The sequence below is a fragment of the Nomascus leucogenys genome, chromosome 13, assembly GCF_006542625.1.
Source record: "Nomascus leucogenys isolate Asia chromosome 13, Asia_NLE_v1, whole genome shotgun sequence".
NCBI lineage: Eukaryota > Metazoa > Chordata > Mammalia > Primates > Hylobatidae > Nomascus > Nomascus leucogenys.
The window spans coordinates 27,030,925-27,050,968 of NC_044393.1; the positions used below are offsets into that span (position 1 = coordinate 27,030,925).

At 45.1% G+C, this 20,044-nt stretch overlaps 1 protein-coding gene across 2 annotated transcripts in view; it reads left to right on the forward strand.

Annotated features, from left to right (window-relative positions):
- Nucleotides 1-10,166, forward strand: part of RBL1 (RB transcriptional corepressor like 1) — a 93,377-nt gene extending 83,211 nt beyond the window's left edge. For both annotated transcript variants that reach the window (XM_030826408.1, XM_003253543.4), the window contains exons 20-22: nt 971-1,119; nt 5,155-5,319; nt 7,592-10,166. In XM_030826408.1, the coding sequence (XP_030682268.1) occupies nt 971-1,119; nt 5,155-5,319; nt 7,592-7,762 (485 nt within the window). In that variant the 3' untranslated portion in view covers nt 7,763-10,166. The remainder of the gene's footprint in view (nt 1-970; nt 1,120-5,154; nt 5,320-7,591) is intronic.
- The last annotated feature ends 9,878 nt before the right edge of the window (nt 10,167-20,044 follow it).

Consider the following 20,044-nt stretch of genomic DNA (forward strand, 5'->3'; position numbering starts at 1 on the left):
CTGCCTGGTTTCACAAGCTATCCCAGAGTTGCACCATTAAGTAGGAAACTATGTTGGGGTAAGCTGTTATTTTACAATTGAGGGTGCTCAGTAAAACCTGAACACTGGTTCCTGATCAGGGTTCCTGTTGTATGTGGTACAATAAGGCTCTTAGAACACCTGTCACCTGCCATGTATTTGCAGAGAAATAAATGTAATTCATTTTGCTTCTTCCTTAACCTCTCAGGATATGCTTTACCTTTTAGAATTTTTCCACCTTTCTCAAAAGACACAAGAAGAATATCTGCAGGCCTTTTAGTTATCTGAAGCTGAGGTTTGCCACTGCCTCCCATACTGTAGAACTTAGCTAAACACCAGCCCAGGGCTGTTGCCCCTCTAAGAGCCACTAGTGACAGTGAGCTCAACAGCTATGGTTGTGAAAACATTCTGAAGTGGAATCTAGAGGAAAGAGCACCACCTTCAGTTCATATGTTTGCATTTCTCTAGATTCCAATTTGACTTATAAGTAATACAGATGGATTTCTGAACCTTCTCTGAAAATATTAATTTCTCTACATAAAGATTTGTGGGATTTTTTTAATATTGTAGAAAGGTAATTTAAATCACCAACCTGTATATTAAAGTATGCTTTGTGGCTGGGCATGGCGGCTCACGCCTGTAATCCCAGCACTTTGAGAGGCTGAGACTGGCGGATCACTTGAGCCCAGGAGTTGGAAACCATCCTGGGCAACATGGCAAAACCCCGTCTCTACTAAAAATAAAAAATAGCCAGGCATGGTGGCACGTGCCTGTAGTCCCAGCTACTCAGGAGGCTGAGGTGGGAGGATCACTTGAATCCAGGAGGTCAGGGCTGCAGTGAGCCAAGATTGCACCACTGCACTCCACCCTGGGTGACAAAGTGAGACCCTGTCTCAAAAAATAAAAAATAAAAAGTATGCTTTGTATCACAACATTGCATTCTTTTTAACAGACTTGGAAGATGCTACAAAAACACCTGACTGTTCCAGTGGACCAGTGAAAGAGGAAAGAGGTGATCTTATAAAATTTTACAATACAATATATGTAGGAAGAGTGAAGTCATTTGCACTGAAATACGACTTGTCGAATCAGGACCATATGGTATGTTTTATGTTTTACTACTTTATTATTATTTGCTGTCATAGTTGGATTACTGTAAGTTTATTTTGCTAGATAAATATGTCAAAGTAAAATTACTAGCAATTAATCAGAGCATGACTAGTAACTTAATCAGTGATTAAGGCTATGGTACAACAGAGACCAGAGGAAATCATGGGATCTGTTGCCCAGGCTAGAGTGCAGTGGCGAGATCTCGGCTCACTGCAACCTTTGCTTCCAGGCCTCAAGCGATCCTCCCACCCCAGCCTCCTGAATAGCTGGTACGACAGCCACGTGCCACCACGCCTGGCTAATTTTTTTGTATTTTTAGTAGATACGGAGTTTCACCATGTTGGCCAGGCTGGTCTTGAACTCCTGGACTCAAGCAATCTACCCACCTCAGCCTCCTAAAGTGATGATTACAGGTGTGAACTACCACGCCTGGCATGAATTTTATCTATACCATGATTATGTTGCTAGAAATTCCGTATACATATGGGTAAGAACTTGATGGGAACATGAATATTAAAACAACTAATTTGGTTTTTTTTGTTTTCTTTTTTTTTTTTTTTTGAAACAGAGTCTCACCCTGTCACCCAGGCTGGAGTACAATGGTGTGATCTCAGCTTAACTGCAACCTCTGCCTCCCGGGTTCAAGTGATTCTCCTGCCTCAGCCTCCCTAGTAGCTAGGATTACAGGAGCATGTCACCACACCTGGCTAATTTTTGTATCTTTAGTAGAGACAGGGTTTCACCGTGTTGGCCAGGCTGGTCTTGAACTCCTGACCTTGTGATCCGCCCACCTCGGCCTCCCAGAGTGCTGAGATTACAGGCATGAGCCACTGCACCCAGCAAATTTGGTCAATTTTTCTGTTGTTATATTGTGAGATTAATGTTTTTCTCAAGTTAAAGACAAAAGGGGCCAGGTGTGGTGGCTCATGCCTGTAATCTCAGCACTTTGGGAGGCCGAGGCGGGCAGATCACCAGAGGTCAGGAGTTTGAGACCAGCCTGGCCAACATAGTGAAATCCCATCTCTACCAAAAATTAGCTGGGCGTGGTGGCAGGCGCCTGTAATCCCAGCTACTCAGGAGGCTGAGGCAGGAGAATCACTTGAACCCAGAAAGCAGAGGTTGCAGTGAGCAGAGATCACGCTACTGCACTCCAGCCTGGGCGACAAGAGGGAAACTCTGTCTCAAAAAAAAAAAAAGACAAAAGGAGGTCAGGCGCTGCGGCTCATGCCTGTAATCCCAGCACTTTGGGAGGCTGAGGCAGGTGGATCACCTGAGGTCAGGCGTTCAAGACCAGCCTGGCCAACGTGGTGAAACCCCATCTCTACTAAAAATACGAAAATTAGCCAGGCATGGTGGTGGGCACCCGTAATCCCAGCTACTTGAGAGGCTGAGACAGGAGAATTGCTTGAGCCCGAGAGGCAGAGTTGCAGTGAGCCAAGATTGAACCATTGCACTCCAGCCTGGACAACAGAGCAAGACTCCGTCTCAAAAAAAAAAAAAAAAGACAAAAGAAAGTAGATAGGCCTGGATCATTAATAGAGGCACCACTAAGAAATTTTTATGCAGACCCTAGTTTTGGCAGTCGCAGCAGGCCTGAGAAAGTGTTGCCAGTGTGTAAGCTGAGGTTGCTTCCCAGAAGACCAGACTTTAGCTCTAAGAAAGAGAGACCAGCCAGGTGCCTCCCAAGCCTGTAATCCCAGCACTTTGGGAAGCTAAGCCTGGAGGTTTGCTTGAGTCCAGGAATTTGAGACCAGCCTAGAAACACAGGAAGACCCTGTCTCTTAAAAAAAAAAAACCTAAAAATTAGCCGTGTAGTGGCTGGTACACACCTTTAGTCCCAACTACTCAGCAAGCTAAGGTAGGAGGATCGCTTGGGCCCAGGTGGTCAAGGCTGCAATGAGCCACAATCGCACCACCACACTCCAGTCCAGGCAACAGAGCAAGACCCTGCCTCAAAAAAAAAAAAAAAAGAAAAGAAAAGAAGGCCCTAGCAGAAGCTGCAGCCAGACAGCCAATAGCTGTTTCTATGTATCTGTGTGCATCTGTAGATTTCTGTTCTTCCTCTTTTCATGGAATATGGTCTATGACTATCCTCAGAGGTCATAACTGTTCATCCCGCTCCAGTTTCACTTCCCCTCTGTCACGTGCTATACTCTGAATATCTCTACCATCTTAATTTATTTCCATTATACAGGATATTAAAGAAAAATGAAATCCTTGCTCATCCAACTTATTTCTAAATCTTTTCCATTTCCATATGAAGTCTTTCCCATTTCATTAACAGATTTTTTCCATGTTGGAATCATCCTGCTGGCTTATAGAATTCTCTGCCTCTTTTATTCTCTCTGCTACTGCTTTGGTTGTGAGGAGGTATGTGTGTAGAGAGAGATTGTTACAGCAAGTGTTAGAAGATTGGTTACCCTTTGTCCCTACTTTTTTTTTTTTTTTTTTTTGAGAAGGAGTCTCGCTCTGTTGCTCAGGCTGCAGTGCAGTGGCACAATCTCGGCTCACTGCAACCTCTGCCTCCTGGGTTCAGGCAATTCTGTGCCTCAGCCTCCTGAGTAGCTGGCATTACAGGCGCCTGCCACCACGCCCAGCTGATTTTCGTATTTTTAGTAGAGACGGGGTTTCACCATCTTGGCCAGGCTGGTCTTGAACTCCTGACCTCATGATCCACCTGCCTCGGCCTCCCAAAGTATTGGGATTACAGGCGTGAGCCACCACGCCCGGCCTGTCCTTACTTTTTAAGCATGAATATGAGGTTCTCATGCTCATGGCTTAACTCCTGGTGTCTTGTCCAGATTTTTTTTTTTTCTTTTGAGACAGAATCTCACCCTGTCACCCAGGGAGGAGTGCAGTGACATAATCTCGGCTCACTGCAACCTCTGCCTGCTGGGTTCAAACAACTGTCATGCTCAGCCTCCCGAGTGGCTGGGAGTACAGGCACACGCCACCACACCTGGCTAATTTTTATATTTTTAGGAGCTACTCAGGAGGCTGAAGTGGGGTTTCGCCATGTTGGCCAGGCTGGTCTCCAATTCCTGGCCTCGAGTGATCCGAGCACCTTGGCCTCCCAAAGTGCTGGGATTATAGGAGTGAGCCACTGCACCCGGCCCCAGAATTATTATTTTTTCTTTTTATTTTATTTTTTATTTTTTTGAGGCAGAGTCTTGCTCTGTCACCCAGGATGGAGTGCAGTGGCACAATCTGGGCTCACTGCTACACCTCTGCCTCCTGGATTCAAGCAATTCTAGTGCCTCAGCCTCCCAAATAGCTCGGATTACAGGCATGTGCCACCACACCCAGCTAATTTTTGCATTTTTAGTGGAGACAGTTTCACCGTGTTGGCCAGGCGGGTCTCAAACTCCCGACCTCAGGTGATCCGCCCATCTCAGCCTCCCAAAGTGCTGGCATTACAGGTGTGAGCCACTATGCCTGGCCAGAATTCTTAATACTAGTTATAGCACTTCCTGAAAGATCCAGGAAAATAGACCGGGCATAGTGGCTCACACCTGTAATCCCAGCACTTTGGGAGGCCAAGGTGGGTGGATTACCTGAGGTCAGGAGTTCGAGACCAGCCTGGCCAACATGGTCATCTCTATTAAAAATACAAAATTAGCCGGGCGTGGTGGCAGATGCCTGTAATCCCAGCTACTTGGGAGGCTGAGGGAGGAGAATTGCTTGAACCTGGGAGGCAGAGGTTGCAGTGAGCCTAGGTGCGATCTGCACCATCGCACTCCAGCCTGGGCAAAAAGAGCAAGAGATACTCCATCTCAAAAAAAAAAAAAAAAAAAAAAAAAAATCCAGGAAAATAAATTCTAGTTTATCTATTGTTGTTAAAAAAAAAAAAAAACAAAAAAAAAAAAACAACAAGAAGTAATGGATCATTTTTTTTTTTTTTTGCTTTTCTCAACCATAAATGAGCTTTTACAGTATAACTGATTTCTAACTAGAAGATACCATAAGAATAAAAATATGGGATTCAAAAACTTTTATCTAAAAAATCTCACTTTTGGGTTATTTTAGATGGATGTTCCACCACTCTCTCCTTTTCCACATATCAAACAACAGCCAGGCTCACCACGCCGCATTTCCCAGCAGCACTCCATTTATATTTCCCCGCACAAGAATGGGTCAGGCCTCACACCAAGAAGTGCTCTGCTGTACAAGTTCAATGGCAGCCCTTCTAAGGTAAGGTGAATAGGCTAAAAGTTGGATTTCAGATTAACAGTCAGTAACTGTTAATCTTGCCTTTTTTTTTTTTTTTTTTTTTTTTGGCCAAGTTACTACTATACTAATAAAATATGAAATGTTAACTATGGCATGTCTCCTCTCATCAAGAGCAGTATATTCAGTTTGAGGTAGTTTAATCCATTATTATTGACATGGTGTTTGTGGAGTTCACTTTGAAAGTCCAGCATGTTTTCCTGTTCAAGCAAGATCTTGAGAAGGGACCAGTAAGGCAACACCTGCAAGTGGTCAGACCTGGGGGATGTCAAGTTGAAAGAAAGGCATTGGAAGTGAAAGTGCATTTGGTAGATGGCACCCAGGATAGGAAGATGTCTGAAAAAACAAGCCTCCTCTTATGTACATGGACAACTCTGTGATCATCTCCATCCTTATCCTTATTCAGTGGTGAAGATGTGGTATGGACATGATTGCTGTTTTCAGATACTTCATGGACTATCAAGCAGATATGTTCAGTGTGTCTCCAGAAGTCAGAATCAGTATAAACTGGAGGAAATTGTAGTGGGGCAGATTGTAACTCAGTCCAAATACAGTGGCTCCTTCTTATTACTTTCCTATTCAGTTATACAGATAACTACAGAATTCCTACTATACTTGACAAAGTTGGCTAAGATAATATACCTGACTGGACACAGTGGCTCAAGCCTGTAATCCTAGCACTTTGGGAGGCCAGGGCGGGCAGATTGCCTGAGCTCAGGAGTTCAAGACCAGCCTGGGCAACATGGCGAAACCCCGTCTGTACTAAAAATACAAAAAATTAGCCAGGCATGGTAGTGTGCACCTGTAATCTCAGCTACTCTGCTCTGGAGGCTGAGGCAGGAGAATCACTTGAACCCAGGAGGCAGAAGTTGCAGTGAGCGGAGATCACCCCTTTGCACTCCAGCCTGGGTGACAGAACGAGACTCTGTCTCAAAAAAAAAAAAAAAAAAAAAATGTTGAAAATCATTACTCTAAGGAAGAGGATCTCAAACTGTAGGGAGCTTTAAAATCATTGGGAGGGCTTGTTAAAACAGATTAGGGCCGGGCGCGGTGGCTCACACCTGTAATCCCAGCACTTTGGGAGGCCGAGGCAGGCAGATCACGAGATCAGGAGTTCAAGACCAGCCTGGCCAACATGGTGAAACCCCGTCTCTAAAAATACAAAAATTAGCCGGGCATGGTGGTGGGCACCTGTAATCCCAGCTACTCAGGAGGCTGAGGCAGGAGAATCACTTGAACCCAGGAGGCAGAGGTTGCAGTGAGCCGAGATCGTGCCATTGCACTCCAGCCTGGGTGACAAGAACAAGACTTCCTCTCAAAAAAAAAAAAAAAAAAAAACAGATAAGGCCAGGCACGGTGGCTCACACCTGTAATTCTAGCACTTTGGGAGACCGAGATGGGGGGGATCACTTGAGGCCAGGAGTTCAAGACCAGCCTGGCCAACATGGCAAAACCCTGTCTCTACTAAAAAGACAAAAAAATAGCCAGGCATGGTGGCATGTACCTGTAGTCCCAGCTAGGGAGGCTGAGGCAGGAGAATAGCTTGAGCCCAGGAGGCAGAGCTTGCAGTGAGCCAAGATCATGCCCTGCACTCCAGCCTGGGCAACAGAGAGAGATCCTGTCTCAAAAAATAAAAAATTCTAGATGTTTCTGCTGCTTCTGGTCTGGGTACTACACATCGAGAGCTACTGTTATACAGTAAACTCAGTTGGCTTGGTTTGGTTTGGTTTGGTTTGGTCCGGTCCGGTCCGGTCCGGTCTGGTCCAGTCTGGTTTTTGAGACAGGATCTCACTCTGTTTCCCAGGCGTGATCACTGCTCACTGCAGCCTCAACCTTCCCAGGCTCAGGTGATGCTCCTTAACCTTCCGAGTATCTGAGACTACAGGCACAAGCCACCACACCTGGCTAATTTTTGTATTTTTTGTAGAGACCAGGTTTGCCGTGTTGCCCAGGCTGGTCTGAAACTCCTGGGCTCAAGTGATTGAACCATCTTGGCCTCCCAAAGTGCTGGTATTACAGGCCACCACACCTGGCCTTAAATCTAATTTTTAAACCACCTGAAAAGATTAGTTGAAGCTATCCCTTATTAGGTTGTTCTAAGTTTTAAAAAGAATCCTTATCCCAGTGTTAAGATTTGGATAGAGGATAGAGCACAGGAAAAAACAATTAGCTTGGTTGTTTGCTGCCATTTCCCCTCTTTCTCTTTTACTCACACACGTTCTCTATTTCTGCACAGAGTTTGAAAGATATCAACAACATGATAAGGCAAGGTGAGCAGAGAACCAAGAAGCGAGTAATAGCCATCGATAGTGATGCAGAATCCCCTGCCAAACGCGTCTGTCAAGAAAATGATGATGTTTTACTGAAACGACTACAGGATGTTGTCAGTGAAAGAGCAAATCATTAATGTTGTTCTTGTTTCTATGATAAAAGCACTTTCAGATTGTTCTGCAGAAAGTTGGAGCTCTGTCTTTCAAACCTTTTAGCCCTATAGATGATAAATATCACTGGGTTATAAGAAATAATTGCACAAAAATTATGTGCATTTTAAAATATTTATCCAAAATGTAGTTGACAGAGATGTATTTTGAGTTGGATTGGAAAGGAATATTTTAAGTGCCTTTTAAAAATACTAATAGTCCGGCCAGGCGCAGTGGCTCACGCCTGTAATCCCAGGACTTTGGGAGGCCAAGGCAGGCAGATCACCGGAGGTCGGGAGTTCGAGACCAGCCTGACCAACATGGAGAAACCCCATCTGTACTAAAAATACAAAATTAGCCAGGTGTGATGGTGCATGCCTGTAATCCCAGCTACTTGGGAGGCTGAGGCAGAATTGCTTGAACCCAGGAAGCGGAGGTTGTGGTGAGCCGAGGTTGTGCCACTGCACTCCGGCCTGGACAACAAGAGTAAAACTCCATCTCAAAAATACATATCTATATTAATAGGGAATTTTTTTTAATGTTTGCTCTTTGAGTTAGTTTTCAAGATGAAATAAGGAGAAACTCCATAACTTTTTAGCCCTCTTTTAAAAATAAATGTCTCCTTCTGTGTTTTGTAATATGAGGATAAATAATCTCCTTTTGGTAAGCATGCTTTGAGATATTTGTATTCTCAATTTAATATTGAAGGAAGGGGTTGGTTCCCATAGTACCTGGCCAGAGGGTTATGTACCAGCCTGTCTCTGGCCCACTGTGGTAATTCCACATCCAGGTGCCACCGCCATTCAGAGTTGTCTCACCCCTTCTCGTGCCTTTTCTCTCCTTGAGCTTTATAAACAGATTTGTACCTGAGCTCCAGTGCTACACTCATCCTTGCTTTCCAACCCTAAGCCATCTCAGCCTGATGTCACAACCCAATAAATGGGGCACTTTCTTCTTTTGTAAACTATTATCATTTTGGTTTCTGTGACATTAACTTAATTATATATGATCGTATTAACTCATGTAGTTCTCAAAATAGGCAGCTGCTTCTCAAGCCAGTAAAGTAAAATTCAGTTAGTTATTAAAAACTAAATTCCTATTAGTAAGGTAACACCATGATTATGTGTGATATACTGTTTTTGAAATCATAGTATCAGTCATTCTCAATATCTAATTGAGTCCCTAAGAATATTTTAAACCTTTTAAAAACCACATAAATATCATCTCATGCCTCATAATTCTAATATATTTAATACATCAGTAAAATAGCTGCTTATTACTTCCCCCACTTTGTTCTCAGTATTGTTAGTGCATCATGAGTTTCCTGCTAGTGTCTGACCACTGGGTACTCCTAAAGATGTTTTTCAGTAGTAGGGATGCTTTTCAGTACTAGGGATGCTTTTTTCAGTACTAGGGATGTACTAGGGAGTACTGAGTACTCCTGAAGATGTTTTTCAGTACTAGGGATGCTTTTCAGTATTAGGGAGGCTTTTTTCAGTGCTAGGGATGCTTTTCAGTACTAGGGATGCTTTTCAGTACTAGGGATGCTTTCCAAAATATCACCTCTTTAACATTTACTTTTTCTAGTGTGTGTCTGGAATCCAAAAGACATGAATAAGCCACTCATAATTAATTTTGAGAAGTTTTATCAAATGTTTATGTTTCTAACTGCAAACCTTAATTTTGGAAAGGCACAATGTTTAACTCACCTATGTTTAACCATGGTTAATTTTAAAAAGTCTAAGATTTGGCTGTCACTGATTAGTATTCTCCAGAATTTCATTTTTCAATTTTAAGAAGAAAAGGGATTTTGGTCACATTTTGCTTGTAAATGAAAATTACATCCTCCTTCTTTGTGTAGTATCTACACATTGTTATAAGCCAAAAAACAAAGTGTCTGGAATCCTTGTACATATTTGTATGTTGCTATAATTGTTATTTTTATCTTCATTATTGTGCAAAATATAAATAAGCATTTGTACATTGACTGTATAAGAAACCATGGGCCAGGTCCTGTGGCTCATGCCAATAATCCCAACACTTTGGGAGGCCGAGGCAGGAGAATTGCTTCAGTCCAGGAGTTCAAGACTAACCTGGGCAACATAGCCCTCATCTCTACAAAAAATAAAAAAATTAGTTGGGTGTGATGGCATGTGCCTATAGTCCCAGCTACTCAGGAGACCGACATGAGAGGATCACTTGAGGCTGGGAGATTCTGAGGCTGCAGTGAGCTGTGATTGCACCACTACACTCCATCCTAGGTGAGAGGGCAAGACCCTTTCTCAGAAAAGGAAAAAAAGAAATTCTGGACATGTTTTTATCAGTTTTCAGGACTTGGTATCAATGTACATAAAATGGCTAATAAAAATTGGAATTGATATTATTGAAAAATTTTCTGTATGACTGGAAGCAGTTGCACAGCCATCTAAAATCTGTCTGTTTTAATATCTACTTTATGTCTTTAAAATTCCTTAGAATAACTTAAAAGTTAATGTTCCTGTGGTTTCCAGGGTCTAGGGGGAAAGTGAAAAATAACTGCTTAATGGATACAGAGTTTTTTTGGGGGGAGTGATGAAACTATTTTGGAACTTGATAGAGGTGGTGTAGTTGCATAACATTGTGAATTTACTAAATGCCACTGTATTGTACATTTTAAAATGGTTAATTTTGTGTTATGTAGATTTCACCTTAAATTTTTTTTTAAGTCTCAGATACTATATTAGTCCATTTTCACACTGCTGATAAAGAAATACCCGACCGAGACTGGGAAGAAAAAGAGGTTTAATGGACTTACAGTTCCACATGGCTGGGGAGGCCTCACGGTCATGGCGAAAGGCAAGGAGGAGCAAGTCACATCTTACGTGGATGGTGGCAGGCAAAGAGAGAGCTTGTGCAGGGAAACTTCTGTTTTTTGTTTGTTTGTTTATTTTTGAGACAGAGTCTCGCACTGTCACCAGGCTGGAGTGCAGTGGTGGGATCTTGGCTCACTGCAACCTCTGCCTCCTGGGTTCAGGTGATCCTCCTGCCTCAGCCTCCCAGGTAGCTGGGACTACAGGCACGTGCCACCATGCCCAGCTAATTTTTGTATTTTTGTAGAGACGGAGTTTGACCATATTGGCCAGCATGGTCTCGATCTCTTGACCTCATGATCCGCCTGCCTCAGCTTCCCAAAGTGCTGGGATTACAGGCGTGAGCCACCATACCCAGCGGAAACTCTTGTTTTTAAAAGAATCAGATCTCGTGAGACACATTCACTATCGTGAGAAAAGCCCAGGAAAGACCTGACCCCATAATTCAATCACCTCCCACTGGGTTTCTCCCACAACATGTGGGAATTGTGGGAGTTACAATTCACAATGAGATTTGGGTGGGGACACAGCCAAACCATATCATTCTGCCCCTGGCCCCTCCCAAATCTTCACATCCTCAGATTTCAAAACCAATCATGCCTTCCTAACAGTCCCCCAAAGTCTTATTTCAGCACTAACTCAAACCTCCACAGTTCAACATCTCATCTGAGATACGGCAAGTCACTTCCATCTATGAGCCTGTAAAATCAAAAGCAAGTAAGTTACTTCCTAGCTACAATAGGGGCATGGGCACTGGGTAAATACAGTCATTTCAAATGAGAAAAGTTGGCCAAAACAAAGGGGCTACAGGCCCCATGCAAGTCTGAAATTGAGTGGGGCAGTCAAATCTTAAAGCTCCAAAATGACCTCTTTTGACTCCATGTTTCACATCCAGGTCATGCTGATACAAGAAGTGGGTTCCCATGGTCTTGGGCAGCTCCATCCCTGTGGCTTTACCTCCCAGCCTCCCTCCCGGCTGCTTTCACAGGATGGTGTTGAGTGTCTGTGATTTTTCCAGGCACACGGTGCAAGCCGTTAGTGGATCTACCATTCTGGGGTCTGGAGGACAGTAGCCCTCTTCTCTCAGCTCCACTAGGCAGTGCCCCAGTAGGGACTCTTTGTGGGGACTCCAACCCCACATTTCTTTTCCACACTGCCCTAGCAGAGGTTCTCCATGAGAGCCCTGTCCCTGCAACAAACTTCTGCCTGGACATCCAGGCATTTTCATGCATCCTCTGAAGTCTAGGCAGAGGTTCCCAAACCTCAATTTTGACTTCTGTGCACACCATGTGAAAGCTGCCAAGGCTTGAGGCTTACATGCTCTGAAGCCATGGCCCAAGCTCTACATTGACCCCCTTCAGTCATGGCTGGAGCGGCTAGGACATAGGGCACCAATTCCCTAGGCTGCAACCAGCATGGGGACTCTGGGCCCAGCCCACAAAACCACTTTTCCTCTTAAGCCTCCAGGTCTGTGAATGTGGGGGGGATGTGATGAAGACCTCTGACATGCCCTGAAGACATTTTCCTAACTGTCTTGGTGATTAACATTCAGCTCCTCATTGCTTATGCAAATTTCTGCAGCCAGCTTGAATTTCTCCTCAGAAAATGGGATTTTTTTTGTTTGTTTTTTGTTTTGAGATGGAGTTTTACTCTTGTTGCCCAGGCTGGAATACAGTGGCGCAAACTCAGCTCACCACAACCTCCACCTCCCAGGTTCAAGTGATTCTCGCCTCAGCCTCCCAAGTGGCTGGGACTAGAGGCATGCACCACCAAGCCTGGCTAATTTTCTATTTTTAGTAGAGATGGGGTTTCTCCATCTTGGTCAGGCTGGTCTTGAACTCCCAACCTCAGGTAATTCACCTGCCTTGGCCTCCCAAAGTGCTGGGATTACAGGCATGAGCCACCATGCCCAGCCAGGATTTTCTTTTCTATCACATTGTCCGTCTGCAAATTTTCCGAACTTTTATGCTCTGCTTCCCTTATAAAACTGAATGCCAGCCGGTCACAGTGGCTCACACCTGTAATCCCAGCACTTTGGAAGGCCAAAGTGGGCAGATCACAAGATCAGGAGATCAAGACCATACTGGCCAACATGGTGAAACCATGTCTCCACTAAAAAATACAAAAATTAGCTGGGTTTGGTGGTGCACTCATGTAATCCCAGCTACTCAGGAGGCTGAGGCAGGAGAAATGCTTGAACCCGGGAGGCAGAGGTTGCAATGAGCCGAGATCGTGCCACTGCACTCCAGGTAGCAACAGAGCAAGACTCCATCTCAAAAAAAAAAAAAAAAAAAAGAATGCATTTAACAGCACCCAAGTCACCTCTTGAATGCTTTGCTGCTTAGAAATTTCTTCCACCAGATATCTTAAATCATCTCTCTGAAGTTCAAAGTTCCACAAATCTCTAGGGCAGGGGCAAAATGCCACCAGTAGATTTGCTAAAACATAACAAGAGTCACCTTTGCTCCAATTCACAACAAGTTTCTTATCTCCATCTAAGAGCACTTCATCCTGGATTTCATTGTCCATATTGCCTTGCGAAAGGCAAGGAGCAAGTCACATCTTACATGAGTGATGGCAGGCAAAGAGAGAGTTTGTGCAGGGAAACTCCCATTTTTAAAACCATCAGATTTCTTGAGATGTATTCACTATCATGAGAACAGCCCAGGAAAGACCCGCCCCCATAATCAATCACCTGCCACTGGGTTCCTCCCACGACACATGGGAATTGTGGGAGTTACAATTCAAAATGAGTTTTGAATGGGGACACAGCCAAGCCGTATCAGATACATATGAAGAAACAGGATTATTTCAAGGCCTTGGAATGAACATGTGAACTACGTTATAGTGAATTAAGGAAATGGCTCATTACTGTCTTTGGAGTGCTTTCAAGGTGTATTTCTCCACGTGAGACCAGCTTAAAAATTCTTTTTTTTTTTTTTTTTCTTGAGAGGGTGTCTCGCACTTGTTGCCCAGGCTGGAGTGCAATGGTGTGATCTCGGCTCACTGCAGCCTCCGCCTCCTGGGTTCAAGCAATTCTGCCTCAGCCTCCGGAGTAGCTGGGATTACAGGCTCCCACCACCATGCCCAGCTAATTTTTTGTATTTTTATTAGTAGAGACGGTTTCACCATGTTGGCCAGGCTGGTCTCAAACTCCTGACCTCAGGTGATCCACCTGCCTTGGCCTCCCAAAGTGCTAGGATTACAGGCATGAGCCACAAACCTGGCCTTAAAAATTCTTTCCTAATAAGATATTAATGTGAGCCAAGTGTGGTGACTCATGCCTCTAATCCCAGCACTTTGGGAGGCCAAGGCAGAAGGATCACTTGAGGCCAAGAGTTGAAGACCAGCCTAAGAAACATAGTGAGACACTTGTCTCTACCAAAAAAAAAAAAAATGTGGTTAGATGATTAGATTATATTCAGATTTTTATAAAAAGGGTAATGTTCCTGCTTGTTTTAATTTTGTTCCTTGTGAGTGCTTTCACTAAGTCAAAAAGCATTTATTGGCTGCCTACTCTGTTCCTACCCTCTGCTAGGTGCAAGCGATATAAAGATGAACCAGACATAGTACCTGTACTCAAGATACAATATTGCTAGCCCCTCATATGGTAAGTATAGTAATACAGCTCTGTGCCAAGAGGGGTAGTTTAGCACAAAGAAGGAAGTGTTTTACTCTACCTGAGCACATGTGCCAGAGTAACCTCTAAAAGGAGAGTCTTGCTCTATTGCCCAGGCTGGAGTGCAGTAGCGCAATCTCAGCTGACTACAACCTCCACCTCCCAGGTTCAAGCAATTGTCCTGCCTCAGCCTCCTGAGTAGCTGGGATTACAGGCACCTGCCACCATGCCCGGCTAACTTGTATTTTTAAGCAGAGATGGGGTTTCACCATGTTGGTCAGGTTGGTCTTGAACTCCTGACCTCAATTGATCCTCCTGCCTCTGCCTCCCAAAGTGCTGGGATTACAGACGTGAGCCACCGTGCCCAGCCAGTAATTTCATCCTTGTGGGAGAATAACTGTTTGCCATGACAGTAAAAGTATTCAAGACAAAGTAAGAATAAACTGTGGAAAGACCTAGATGTGTGAAAGTACCATAGGTTTGGGAATTACAGGTAATTTAATGTTTTAAATCCTTACATGACCCTATTTGAAGATAATCTGGCAAGGCTAGACTGTAGCGTGCATATGCACAAGTGTCATAGAAAATAGAGCTATTTCGGCACACAGGAGGCTTTCATGGTTGGGCTTTCAACACCAGGTTAAACAGCTCAGGCTTGATTATTTCTGGTGATGCTCAACATTGGCTGCACCTGGGAAAATTTTCTTTTTTTTTTTTTTTTTTTTTTTAAGATGGACTCTCAATGTTACCCAGGCTGGAGTGCAGTGGTGTGATCTGCAACCTCCACCTCCTGGGTTCAAGCAATCCACCAGCCTCAGACTCCCAAGTAGCTGGGACTACAGGCGTGTGCTACCTATTCAGGAGACTGAGGCAGGAGAACAGCTTGAACCCAGAAGGCGGAGGTTGCAGTGACCCGAGATTGAGCCACTGCACTCCAGCCTGGGTGACAAGACTGAGACGCTGTCTCAAAAAAAAAAAAAAAAAAAAAAAACCCTGAAACTGGGTAATTTACCAGAAAGGAGGTTTCAGCCAGGCACGGTGGCTCATGCCTATAATCCCAACACTTTGGGAGGCCGAGGCAGGTGAATCATTTGAGGTCAGGAGTTTGAGACCGGCCTGGCCAACATGGTGAAACCCTGTCTCTACTAAAAATACAAAAATTAGCTGGGCGTGGTGGTGGATGCTTGTGTCAAGTGCGTCCATGTGAAGAGACCACCAAACAGGCTTTGTGTGAGCAATAAAGCTAATTATTCACTTGGGTGCAAGTGGGCTGAGTCCGAGAAGAGAGTCAGCGAAGGGAGATGGGGAAGGGGTTGCTTTATAGGAGTTGGGTAGGTAATGGAAAATTATAGCAAAAGGTGGTTATCTATTGTTAGCAGAGGAGGGGGTTACAAGGTGCATGGTGGAGAGATCATAAGACTCATGGTCCAGAAGAAGAATGTCACAAAGTTGATTGATCAGCTAAGGCAGGGCAGGGACAAGTCACAATAGTAAAATATTGTAATGTTAGTTAATCAGTTAAGGCAGGAACTGGCTGTTTTACTTCTTTGTAGTTTTTTTCTTTTGCTGCTCCAGACTTCTTGGCTCCTGCAGGCCACCTGGATGTGTCTGTGCACATCACAGGGGTTATAATGGCTGAGCTTCAGCTCAGAGGCCTGACAGCCTGTTATCCACGCTATTAGGGAGGGAGGCTGAGGCAGGAGAATTGCTTGAACTTGGGAGGCGGAGGTTGCAGTGAGCCAAGATCACGCCATTGCACTCCAGCCTGGGCGACAGAGTGAGACTCCGTCTCAAAAAACAACAACAAAAAACAGAAAGGTTTCGGCCGGGCGCGGTGGCTCACGCTTGTAATCCCAGCACTTTGGGAGGCCGAGGCGGGCAGATCACGAGGTCAGGAGATCGAGACCACGGTGAAACCCCGTCTCTACTAAAAATACAAAAAATTAGCCAGGCGTCGTGGCGGGCGCCTGTAGTTCCAGCTACTCAGAGAGGCTGAGGCAGGAGAATGGCGTGAACCCGGGAGGCGGAGCTTGCAGTGAGCCGAGATTGCGCCACTGCACTCCAGCCTGGGCGACAGAGCGAGACTCCGTCTCAAAAACAAAAAAAACAAAAACAAACAAACAAAAAAGTAGACAGCTCTTGTATTTCAAAGGAAATGTATAGAGTCCTACCAGCCACTTCCAGAATTGTCCTTGGCTTTGTTCCTTTAATGACAACGTCTGATTTGGAAGCTGGTGAGCGAAGAGCCCCTTCAGTTCAAGGCCATTATTGAGTGGAGATCTGAACGGGAGGGCTTTTGTCTCCTGGGACTGTCTTTCCAGTGGCCGAGCTTATGGCACACTGGTCAGGCTATGCATGGCATCCTTCCATTTGGGCAATTCCTTCTCTAGTGGCCTAGTCTTCCCCACTGATGGCAGTTACCTGGAGGAGTGTCTTGAAGGCAACCTGGAGGGGCTGGTGGGCTTGCAGAACAGCTAGTAGTTGAGCCTGCCTCTTGTCCCTACATTTTCGTTTTCCTTAGCCTTGTCCTCCTTGTTCTGATTTTGGTTATAAAAGATCGAGGAGGCTCATTTGAGGATTTCTGGCATAGGAGCACTTGGTCCTAAGGCTGACTTTTGTAATTTTTCCTGATATCCGGGATGGCTTGGGTAAAGAAATGGTCCTTTAGGACTAGTTGTCCCTCAGGGGATTCTGGGTTTAAGTTGATATGCTTAATACGGGTTTGCTGTAGCCTTTTGAGAAAGGCTATAGGATTTTTGGTTGGCCCCTGGTTTATGGTGGCTAACTTATTAGAGTTCATAGACTTAACCTTACTTTATTTTATTCCCTCTATTAGACACAGCAGCATGTGGTTCCTGGCCCATATTTTTGCTTGGGTATTGTAGTCCCAGTTGGGGTCTTGTTGGGGAACAGCTGTAGCCCCTCGAGAGTAGTTGGCGTTTGCCAGGTGTAATTCATCCCCACAGTGTCTGGCTGCCTCACAGATGGTTTCTCTTTCCTCCCGTGAGAGGGCTTGTCCCAGGAGAATATTTATGTCCTTTCAAGTTAATCTAAATGTAAGGGCTGACCGGGCACAGTGGCTCATGCCTATAATCCTAGCACTTTGAGAGGCTGAGGCAAGTGGATCACCTGAGGTCAGGAGTTCAAGACCAGCCTGACCAATATGGCGAAACCCCGTCTCTACTAAGAATAGAAAAATTAGCTGGGAATGGTGGCATGCATCTGTAGTCCCAGCTACTCGGAAGGCTGAGGCAGGACAATCGCTTGAACGCAGGAGGTGGAGGTTGCAGTGAGCCGAGATCATACCACTGTACTCCAGCCTGGGTGACAGAGCGAGACTCTATCTCAAAAAAAAATAAAATAAAATAAATGTAAGGGTGAATATTTGGAAGCCTTCAATGAGCCTCTGGGGTCATTTGAGAACTTTCCTAGTTTTTTTTTTTTTTTTTAATTTGCCAAAGGTCCAGGCTGAAAAGGAGATGAGGACTTGGATGGGTCCACCTGGCTCACTTACTACCTCTAACAAGCAGAGCCTGGAGGGAGAACTAACCGGCTTTGCGTAGGGCAGGGCTTATTCCAAAGGTCTGGGAGTGAGATAAACAGGGGAGGAGCTGGGTGGCTGTTTTTCACTTTTTGGCCTGTGGGGGAAGAGGAGGCAATTTTTCCCCTTGGCTTTTGGAGGAGAAGGGAGTCAGCAGGTGAGTCCTAATGGAGGGCCCTGGAGAAGGCAGGTAAGCATAGCTAGGACAGTGGGGTTTGCCTTGCAAGCTTTATAAGGATTGGGGTTTTTCCTTCAGGCCATGAAGGTTTGTAAATAGAGGACCTCTGACTATTTGCCCTGATGGTGGAAGGAAAGGTCCAGCTGGAGGACAATATTAAAATTTGTACTTTTGCCAGGCGCGGTGGCTCACGCCTGTAATCCCAGCACTTTGGGAGGCTGAGGTGGGCGGATCACGAGGTCAGGAGATCGAGACCATCCTGGCTAACACGGTGAAACCCCATCTCTACTAAAAATACAAAAAATTAGCCGGGCATTGTGGCGGGCACCTGTAGTCCCAGCTACTCAGGAGGCTGAGGCAGGAGAATGGCGTGAACCCGGGAGGCGGAGCTTGCAGTGAGCCGAGATGACGCCACTCCAGCCTGGGCAACAGAGACTCCATCTCAAAAAAAAAAAAAATTAAAATTTGTACTTTTGTTTTGGCCAGAGTTCCTCTGGTTTTGCAAAGGAAAAATAGTTTTTCGTTTTAGGGTTTGGGGTTGAACTTATCCCAGTTCTTGAGATGCATCCGAGGGGCGCATCTTCTGGTATGGAGACGTGATTACCCATCTGTGAAGAGAGAACAGAGGAGAGAAGGGAAAAGGCATCTCTTCTAGTTTCCCTACTAGCTTTTTCCTGCACTTATGGCAGACCGGACTGAACGGAGTGTACCCCCATTCATCCTAGGGGTTCCAGAATGAACCAGTGCTTACTGGGTACCCCTAACCCTGGTCTCATCCCATTTCTGGGACCAGCCTTCAACTCTGTCCTAGGGGAAATCTGTTTTGTGCCTATAGCTGGGGACTCACCTTCATCGCTGTTCTGTAGGTACTTTAGTCTCTTGCACCTGTGGTTTTGGGCCACCCTATATCATTGTCTCCATGACCTTATAGTGACTCTTGTTCTGAGCATTCTAATAACAAATTTATTATCTCTTTTCTCATATTCCCACTTCCCATGTGCTTTTTTTTTTTTTTTTTTTTTTGAGATGGAGTCTCACTCTTTCTCCAGGCTGGAGTGCAATGGCATGATCTCGGCTCACTGCAGCCTCTGCCTCCTGGGTTCAAGCGACTCTCCAGCCTCAGCCTCTCGAGTAGCTGGGACTACAGGTGCGCCCCACCACGCCCACCTAATTATAGTATTTGTAGTAGAGATGGGGTTTCACCATGTTGGCCAGAATGGTCTTGATCTCTTGACTTGGTGATCCGCTTGCCTCGGCCTCCCAAAGTGCTGGGATTACAGGCGTGAGCTACCGCGCCTGGCCTTCCATGTTCTTTATGTAGACAAGAAGCCTGTTTTTCAGCTAACTGACACAAGGGGGCTAGACTTCTCTCCTTTCAAATAAAACCCTGAAGGTCCAGATGTATATTGAAAAGGGCAGCCAGGTGCAGTAGTTCACACCTGTAATCTCAGCATTTTGGGATGCCAAGGCAGGCGGATAACTTGAGGTCAGGAGTTCGATGCCAGCCTGGCCAAAATGATGAAACCATGTCTCTACTAAAAATACAAAAATTGGCTGGGCACAGTGGCTCAGGCCTGTAATTTCTCTAATTCCTTAAAACTAGTAACCTAGGTGGGACTGGAAGATTGATCTTTGAAGCTGCATTTGTGTAACGTGCATATTGTGTTTACCTATATTGTGACTTGGAGTAGACCAATAAACATAGTAATGTTTAAGATGATCTTATTCACAGTTTTTACAAGACTGAGAACACCTTGGTTATTATTCACATTAAAGAGGAGTAGGCCAGGTGCAGTGGCTCACACCTGTAATCCCAGCATTTTGGGAGGCCAAGGCGGGCGGATCACAAAGTCAGGAGTTCGAGACCAGCCTGGCCAATGTGGTGAAACCCCATCTCTACTAAAAATATAAAAATCAGCCGGGCATGGTGGTGTGTGCCTGTAGTCCCAGCTACTCGGGAGGCTGAGGCAGGAGAATCGCTTGAACCTGGGAGGCAAAGGTTGCAGTGAGCCAAGATTGCACCATTGCACTCCAGCCTGGCCAACAGAGCAAGACCCTGTCTGGAAAAAAAAAAAAAGAGGA